This window comes from Crocuta crocuta, unplaced genomic scaffold (genome assembly GCF_008692635.1).
Source record: "Crocuta crocuta isolate KB4526 unplaced genomic scaffold, BGI_CrCroc_1.0 scaffold119, whole genome shotgun sequence".
Lineage (NCBI taxonomy): Eukaryota > Metazoa > Chordata > Mammalia > Carnivora > Hyaenidae > Crocuta > Crocuta crocuta.
Window position 1 is genome coordinate 9,328,770 of NW_027551562.1, and position 8,940 is coordinate 9,337,709.

The following is an 8,940-nucleotide window of genomic DNA, read 5'->3' on the forward strand; positions in this document are numbered from 1 at the left end:
CGGCCGGGCTGAGGGCTGGGAGCTGCAGCCAGTCCTGGGGGGGGGCACTGGGCACTCCTGAGCGCCTACTGCACACCAGGCCCACTAGTCAGCACACAGCTGCCCTCAGGGTGTGGGTGCCCCGTCTGCAGAGCCTGGGCTGACCCCAGGTTTGAGCACATCAGCCTTGCCCCTGCCTTGTACCCACACGCGGGGTCCATCGGGGAGGGAGGGACGAAGGATGCAGGGTGTAAACGGCGCGAGGGAGGCAGTAGCTGGGTGCCCTGGGCCCCCTCGAGGGGCTGAGATGCAGGGAGAAGCCTGGAGGGGCGCCGGGGGCTCTGGGCCAGGAGTCCAGAGCCCCTGGGGAGGCTGGCCTCACCTCCCCAGTCTTTGGGGCTCTCCACGCGCCTCCCCTGCTGCGAGGGGGCCCGCCCGCCTGACGCCTGGACCGAGGAGAGGAGCTTCTCCGTGTGTTGGCAGCGGCTCCTTGGCAGCTGAGGGTCCCTCTTCCTCTCTTGCTGTTGCTGGGGCTGTGACCTGCGGGCTCCCCGTCCCCGGGGTCACTGCCTGGTTGCTGTGGCCAACTTTATTTTTTTTATTTTTTTAAATTTTTTTTTTAATGTTTTATTTATTTCTAGGAGAGAGAGAGAGACAGTGTGAGCAGGGGAGGGTCAGAGAGAGAGGGAGTCACAGACTGAAACAGGCTCCAGGCTCTGAGCTGGCAGTCAGCACAGGGCCCGATGCGGGGCTCGAACCCACGAACCGCGAGATCATGACCTAAGCGAAAGTCGGACGCTTAACCGACTAAGCCACCCAGGTGCCCCTGTGGCCAACTTTATTGTCATGCCAGGAACTGAGCTGTTGTCCCCATGAGACCCCGGACCCAGAGCCCGGGCACGGCGTCCACTAGGTGCTCACAGTGTCGGTGAGCTGCTGAGTGGGCCTCCGAGGAGGTGGGGGTTGGACGGGCAGACGGAGCCAGGGAGGAGCCCCAGGTAGGTGGCAAAGGCCTGGAGAGACAGCGTGGGATGATGTGGGGACAGAGTGCTCCCGGCACAGCGCACAGTGAGGGAAAGGGCCGGAAGCAGGACCATGCACCACAGCCTGTCTCCGGAAGGGGAAGGGGAAGGGCGGGAAGGCAGGTGGGGCTGCAGCAGAGAGAGGACAGTGGGGGAGGGCATCCAGCGGGTGGGGCCTCAGGGCGGGGACGCTGGCTTTTTCCTTCTGAGTGGCGTGTGTGCCACTGAGGGCTTCGGCCCTGGAGGACGGGGTCAGCCTAGCTGCTGCCGGGCAGGGAGTAGGGTGCACGCTCCCCAAACTCTCGGTGACCTCAGGCGGCCCCGGGCACGGCTGTCACCACCCATGGCGACTCTCCCGCCCACGTTGGGGATCCTGGGGAGTTTCTGTGTCCTCACCTGGTGTTTGATTCTCTGACGCACCTGGAGCTGGGGTTGCAGAGACCTGCCCCTGCCCTGCGGCGGGCTGAGAGCCGGGGGTCCCCCGAGCCTGCCTTCCCTGGGGAGCAGTTCCCTGGGGTCTCCCCGAAGGCTGGCTCACCGTTCTGCTTCCTGCCCTTTCCTGCCTCCTGGCCTTTTCTCAGGCTGTGCCCTGCGCCTGGACACACTTTGCCCTTCTCAGGGGGTCTCCTGAGACAAAAGAGGGACAGCGTGTCCTTCAGCGTCCTGCAGGCCACCCGGCCCCGCTCTCCAGGGATGTGTGCACCTGCCGCTTACGCCCGGTGTGCCTGGACCCCGGGCAGTCGCCGCGCACGTGCAGATTTGTGTCCGACGGAGGTGGCCCTGGCGCTGTCGCCCCTTCGACCATCACTTGTCTTGCTGTCCTGTCTGGTCTAGTGCTCCGTCACCGCGGGCCGGGAGCACTCCGCGCCCCAACCCTCCTCGGGGCTCCGTCACCAGAGGAGCACTCGGCGCCCCGACCCTCCTGGGAACCAGCTTTGCCTCCCGCCGACTCCCTGGCAAATGAATGTATCCTTGACCTGGGCTCATTTGTGTGCGGTGGTTGTGTTTGGAACTTCTAAAGTTGCTTTGACAAATCTTTCCTGTCCTTTTTTTTTAAGTTTATTTAATTTGAGGGAGAGACAGGAACGGGCAAGCAGGTGGGGAAGGGGCAGAGAATCCCAAGGGGGTCCCTGCTGTCAGCACATGGAGCCCAACTTAGGGCTTAATATCACAAATTGTGAGATCATGACCTGAGCTGAAATCAAGAGTTGGAGGCTCAACTGAGTGAGCTCCCTGGTGTCCCCCTTTCCTGTCTGTGAAGGCCAGACCTGCCCGGCCTGGAACCTGGGGGACCCCCTTACCTGCCCGGCCTGGAACCTGGGGGCCCCCCTTACCTGCCCGGCCTGGAACATGGGGGACCCCCTTACCTGCCCAGCCTGGAACCTGGGGGGCCCCCTTACCTGCCCGGCCTGGAACCTGGGGGCCCCCCTTACCTGCCCAGCCTGGAACCTGGGGGGCCCCCTTACCTGCCCAGCCTGGAACCTGGGGGGCCCCCTACCTGCCCGGCCTGGAAACTGGGGGGCCCCCCTTACCTGCCCGGACTGGAACCTGGGGGGCCCCCCTTACCTGCCCGGCCTGGAACCTGGGGGACCCCCTTACCTGCCCTGCCTGGAACTTGAGGGGCCCCCTTACCTGCCCGGCCTGGAACCTGGGGGGCCCCCTTACCTGCCCGGCCTGGAACCTGGGGGGCCCCCCCTACCTGCCCGGCCTGGAACCTGGGGGGCCCCCCCTACCTGCCCGGCCTGGAACCTGGGGGGCTCCCCTTACCTGCCCGGCTGCTGGGACCCCTGTCCGTCCCTGGCCTGCCCGGTGCCCTCGGCAGCCTGGTGCTCCCACCCCGTGCAGCGGTGCCCACTCCCCTGCCTGGACCCACAGGCCCGCACCCCCTGGCATGCCCTGTCTGCCCCTCCCCGGGTCTCTTCTCACCCGCAGTGCATCCGGGCCTCTGCAGGTTCTGGTAGGTAGGCTGGAAGGAGCCTCCTGCTGCTCCAGGGTGGGGCCTCGGAAGAACGGATGCCCGTGGGTGTGTTGAAACAGCTCCCGTGTCGTGTCCTGCACCCTCCTGGTGCGCCGTCCCTGCGGGCGACCCGGGAACAGAGCTGGAGGTGAGCCGGACACCCGTCGGCTGAGCAGAGATGAGCAGAGCGTGGTCTCCGCGCGGTGCAGAGGTTCTCAGCCACCAAGAGGGTGAAGTCCTGACCCAGTGACAGCCCACACGACCCTCGATAGCCTCATGCTGAGTGAAAGGGGCCGGATGCCGAGGCCACCTGGTGCCTGATGGCATTTCTTTGAAATGTGCACCAGGGCGAATCCACAGAGAAATAATCCCCCGCTGCTGAGCGGCCGGCCGGGGCGGGCGGCCGGAGACTGGGGTGGGTGTGGGGCCGCCCGTTGGGATGGTGGGAATGCTCTGGAGTCAGGTAGTGGTGGGGGCTGCACAGAAAACACCCAAGTGTACACCGTTCACGCTCTGTGAATTTTATCTCAGAAAACAAATGGGACCAGCTCCCTCCCCCGCAGTCTGGCCTGAGTGCGTTCCTCTCAGTAAAGTCTGCAAAATAGGATTAGCCTGGCTCTGCCCCAGCGGCCAGCACGCAGGGGCTTTATTAGCGCTTAGAGCGGGCGGTGACGAGGACACCTGCCGGGTGCGTGGCCGTGCTGGGGCTCCGCGAGTTTGGGAAGACAGGGTCGAGCCGCCCTTCCCCGCGCCTGAGCACCGTGCCCGGCATCGGCGAGCTTGGTCGGGAGCGCGAAGTGGCGCCGGCTCACCGACAGGTCTGTTTCCGCCCTGTGTTGTGATGCGACCCGGTGTGTCCTACCGCTGTGGGTCCGCGGAGCCGTGGCGGCCGTGCTCAGAGGGGCGCGGGGCACCCGGCCCTGTAGGGGGCTCACAGAGCTGCTGCCAGGCCAGGTGATGCGGAGCGGGGCTTTGTCACCTCTAAAGTGAGTCCCTAGCCCCGTTCTGTCCCTGTACACCTGTCTGGTGACTTTGGTCTTGCCGGGTCTGGCGAGGACGGGGCCGCCATGCTGGGCACTCAGCTGGCTCTGGGCACCTCTGCCTGATGTGAAGACGGTGCAGCCCCAGGGCCCCCAGCCCCCGAGGTGCTGACCAGCAGGTGCTCCAGGGAGCCGGCCTGGCTCTGGGAGGGGGGTGCGCTGAGCTGTGGCGTCCACCCAGCGGGACCAACTTCCTGGGCCCGGGGGCTGCTGGGGTGGAGACCAGCTCCTCCGAGCTCCCCCCACACCCTCCCCGGGGGGGTCCCGGGCTGTCAGTGCTGGGCTTGCAGCCCTGGGGAAAGGGGGGCGGGAGCCGGCAGTGCTGTGCCAGGTGTGGGTCTGCCTGCTGGCCTGGTGGCACGGCCCCACCTGCTGCCGCCCCTGCCGTGCCCGCGGTGACGTCCAGAGTTGCTTGAGGAGGCCAGGGCCTGGTGCAGACCCTGGGCTGGAAGTTGCGTCAGCCCCTCATTCGTCGCTGGGGGGTTTCTGGTTCCCCATGGGGGGTCCTCGAGGCCCCGGAGAGGAGGGGTTTCCCTTGGGAGGATCTGTTGTGACGCTTCCCCAGTGTGTGGGACCCACAGTGCAGGTGGCGCTAGTGCTCAGCTCCCCGGGATGCGCCTTCTGTCTGGGAAGGCAGCTCCCATGGCGTTGCTGGGGCTGCCGGGAGGCAGCAGGGGCAGCGGTGAGGGTGGCCTGGCTGGGTGCTTACTGGGTGCCCGTCGGGTGCCTGCCCTCCCATGGCCGGCAGGCACCTCCTGGCTGCCCTGTGGGGCTGGCCGTCCCGCCTGTGTCCTCACGNCTGGTGGCCGGAGTGGCCCCTGCCTCCATCCTGGGTCACCATCACCGCGCTGACAGCCAGACTCAGAGCAGGAGGCAGGGAGGCCGGGCACGGGGACGGCCCCAACCTGCTGTTGCCGAGGCGGGGTTCTGCCAGGTGCCCTCGCCGCTGGTTCGTGGTGTCACGAACATTCTCGAAATGTGCCATCGGCTGCCCCCTCCACATCACCACGTCTACAGAGGGACGCAGGCTCTGGGACATCCCGCTGGGAAGAAGCCCCCTCGGTGTCCCCAGGAACCCACGCGGAGAATCGCCGTCCTGAACCCGGGTTCTCCTGGGGGCTCAGGGTCCTGGCAGAGCCCCTGGGGGTGTCTGGCTCAGCGGAAACACTCAAGGGATTCAGACAAGGCTGCTTGGAAGGGAGGAGTCCTTTCAGGCCCCAGGAGAACAGCCATCCGCCGCCCCATGAAGGAGGAGATTCCAGGGAACCCATTTGCCAGATGATCAAACCGAGGCCCAGAAAGGTTGAGGGATGTGCTCAATGTCACACAGCTTGCAGTGGAGGGGCCAGGGTGGGAACCAGGCCCGACTCCCGAGCCGCTGACACTCTGGGAATGGTCGTCACAGCCTGAGAAAGGTGGGGCTTGCGCCACCTTTGAGGGGGAGTGCCACCTCATGGCCTCTCGGGGCCTCCGGTTCCCGGTGGCTGGATGGCCACTGGCACCCACAGGCTGTGACCTGTGGAGGGTAGAAGGGGGCTCGGGGTGCAGGCTGTACATGGTGGGCATAGCACTGGTGTCTCTGGGGTGTGGGCCGGGCCGTGCGGGGTTTCAGCCGCTGAAGGGCAGGAAGCAGAGCCTCTCTTGCCGTTTCAGAGAGGGGACGCAGTTCTTTGTCCACCCGGGGGTCCAGCCGGGGGCATGGCGTGGCCGCGATGGCCTGGAAATGCCAGTGGAGCCAACGTGAAACTTACACGCTGATGGTGCCGAACGGGCTTCTCGAAAGGGCGATGGCTCAGCTCAGAGAGGGACGTGTAGGCCCCTCTTGCTGTGTGTCCTGGGGGCAGCGACCTGTCCCCCTCTCTGGTCTTGTGGGGGCGCCGGGGGGCTGCATCCTGCTGCCAGGCGGGCCCAGAAATAGCTGTGACCTTGCGCACCCAGCTTGGCAGCGCCCGGGGCCAGGGGGCCTACGTGCGCCCTGCTGAGTCCTTGCAGGGCGGTGGGGCTGGTTATTTTGGATGTGGCCTCCCGAGGCCAGGTCACAGCTCTTTCCCGTGGCTCCCAAAGGGCCGTCTGACGCGCGTCCACCAGGGCCTTGGCCGGCAGCCCTGGCCACCTCCGTGATCCGGCGACCCCTTCCTGCCCGCCTGACCCCCAGGGCCCCCGTGTGCTGGGTGGGGGCAGGGATTCCAGGGACAAGGCAGGCGCTGGGCGACGAGGCTTCCTGGAGCCCTGACCCCGTTGGAGGCCTGGGCCTTGGTTTCCCGATCAGCGGTGGTTTTAAGGGAAAAATGCATAGAAAGTGTCTACCTGGGGCTCGCCCCGAATCCTGGCTCAGGCGCCTCGCAGCGTCGGGGCCTCAGGCAGGTCACCGATGGCATGGCCAGGGTCTCAATGTACTTATCCATAAAATGGGGTGCTGGATGCTTCCAGGACTGCCTTGAGGATAAACGAGGGCCGGGGCCTGGGCTGAGAGCCTCGTGTGAGGCTGTTGCATGGAGAGGTCCTTGGGCCTCCCCGCATTTTGCCCTGGGAGACCCTGGGCGCATCCCTGGGGTGTTCCAGGAGTGATGAGCTGAGAAGCAGTGGAACGTGGACCTGGGCCTCAGTCACCTCCTCTGACACGGTTTGTGCTGCTGCTGCTTCTGGCCAGGCTCTGGGTGTGGTGGGGAGAAGTGGCTGCCACACTGTGAGGCCCCGAGGTCCAGTCACCCCGGGTCCACAAGCTTCCTGTTGACAGTATCCTGCGTGGGCACACGGTGCTGGCCAGGCAGGGAGACTTGGCTGCTCTGGGGGCAGAGCCCCTCCCCGGGGGGTGCTGGGCTGCCATCTGGTCCTGCTTCCCAGTTGGTATCAGGGTACAGCGGGTGCGGCAGGGAGGGGCGCACTGCCTGCCTGGGACTGGCTCTGTGCGGGGCAGCCCCTCCCGCGGTCTCCTCACCATCCTGGGGGCCCTGTCCTTGCACCGTCCTGGCCTGAGGGGGGACCCAGAGCGGCTCCTCCACAGAGAGGGGCTGGGGCCTGTGGCCTTGCTCGATTTGGGTGGGCACATCAAAGGCAGCCGAATTTGGGGTCTGTTCTGCAGAGCCTGCCCATTATGTGCGTGCCCCGGCCCCCCCACCGCCAGGCTGTGTGACAACGCCACGGGCACTCGGGGGACGGGCACCCAGAGGGCAGGCCCTCAGGGGCAGACCTTGTTCCCTTACCTGTGAGGGTCTGTTATTTCCACTTTGTGCTGGTGACTCAGAAGGCCCAGAGAGGTGGGGACATGGGCCCAGGGGCACACAGCAGCCACAGAGAGGGATTTCCCAGTTGCCAGGGCGTTCCTGGGGGCACTGGTTGGGGGGACCTAGCCTTCTAGCAGCTGAGGACCCCTGGGGGGCCTCTGGCTGATTCTGGTGGGCGTGGCCTTGATGAGTAGCATCCCCTGTGAGGTCACATTGACCTCGAGGGCCACTGCACCCACCCCAATGCTCAGAGGACCCCAGCTTCCTTTCTCCTGTTGAGGGTCCCGGTGTGTGTGCGGCACGGGAGGGGCTGGGGTCTGCCTGGTCGACTGGGGAGGCCCTGAGCTCTCAGGACGGCAGGGCTGGGGGCCTCCGCATTCCTGGCAAGGGCTTGACCTGGGGGCCTGGAGGGTGCGGGGGCCTCGCAGGGGTCATTAGCTCCGAGTGGCCCCGTGAAGCTCCGCGGCCCGCTGGGACTCCATGCCCATTCTGGGCACCGGCCCTTGGGGACCTTGGAGACTTGGTGGCACGGTGCCAGGAGTCAGCGCCAGCCCGGGGGAGCCGCCGGGGACTATGGGTGCGGGCTAGGGCGGGCTTTCCAAGCTTTTCCTCCCGTTAGAGTCCCAAGGCCGCGGGATTCCCAGGCGGACACCCTGTGCTCCAGAACAGTGGGCCTGCCTGGGCGGGCGGCTGGCGGACTTCCAGGCCCCTGGGACCAAGGCCCCATGGCAAGGGGGCTGGGGGCCGGGGTGCAGCCAGGCCTGCAGACACTGCCTCCGGCCACCCAGGGTCAGCCAGGCCTCGTGTGGCCGGGCCCTGGAGCAAGAGGTGGAGGCCGGAAATTTTGGAAACACGGATGAGTCCAGCGGTGTCCATTCTAAGATGGGTGGGCCGGGGCCCCGGGAGGGGCAGTGACGGCCCAGGGCCCGGGGAGGGGGCTCCAGCCCTGCGGGTACGAAGGCAGGACCCTGGGTCTCAGAAGAGAGGACCCCCTGCCTCTGTGTGGAGGCCCCGGACAGTGAGACCTTTGTGGTCTGACGTCCAGCCTGGCCAGGTCCCCCAGGCGTGGGGGAAGTTGGGGCACGGGCCAGAGGGCATGGAGGACACCGAGGGCCACGGGGAGGGCCACGGGGGTGCAGGGCGACGGGGCCCCTCCCAGCACAGGCGCCTGGTCAGGACACCCCCTCGTGGCTCGAGTGAGCGTACACGGGGACAGAGTTGCGCCGGGCGGTGTCACGCTGCGTTGTTGGGGAGTCCTGTTTGAGCCGCTGGCTTGGCCGGTCGTCCCCTCCGCTGGCCTGTCCACTCGTCCGCTCATGGTCCACTGTGTGCACTGACCCTCTGAAATCGTACCTTACCTGGGCAGACCCGAAGGGGATCGGGTGTGGCCCCGCCCCCCGGGGGGCCCAGACTGGTGGGTGGCCCCAGGTGCACCTGGCCTGTGGGACTGCTCCAGAGGGAGGGGCCGGCAGGCGGGTGTGTGAGTCACAGCACCTGGGCCAGGCTGCAGGATGCACAGTGAGGGGCAGTAGGGGTGGGCCAGCCGGGCGGCGAAGGAGGGCTTTGGGGCCTGGCCAAGGCCCTGGGGAACCTCTGAGCCTGGGCAGTGGGCCCCTGGGGAGGACCTCCATCTGGGGTGGGGTGACTTCTGGGCAGGCACCTGGTGGGACCCCGGGGGCATGTGGGTGGGGGATGCCTGGGCAGGGGGTGGTGGGGTT

At 66.7% G+C, this 8,940-nt stretch overlaps 1 protein-coding gene across 1 annotated transcript; it reads right to left on the bottom strand.

Annotated features, from left to right (window-relative positions):
• Positions 1-787: 787 nt before the first annotated feature.
• Positions 788-6,350, bottom strand: LOC144219909 (uncharacterized). Its single transcript, XM_077750026.1, has 4 exons — positions 6,306-6,350; positions 2,928-3,077; positions 1,398-1,628; positions 788-992 (listed from the first exon to the last, which is right to left on the bottom strand). Exons 2-4 carry the CDS (start codon positions 2,936-2,938, stop codon positions 824-826), a joined length of 411 nt encoding a protein of 136 aa, XP_077606152.1. The 5' UTR covers positions 2,939-3,077; positions 6,306-6,350; the 3' UTR covers positions 788-823.
• Between the last annotated feature and the right edge of the window lie 2,590 nt (positions 6,351-8,940).

Coding starts and splice junctions, on each gene's coding strand:
- LOC144219909 (XM_077750026.1), bottom strand. Junction 993..1,397: donor GTCAGAGAATCAAACACCAG/GTGAGGACACAG, acceptor CTGTCTCTCCAG/GCCTTTGCCACCTACCTGGG.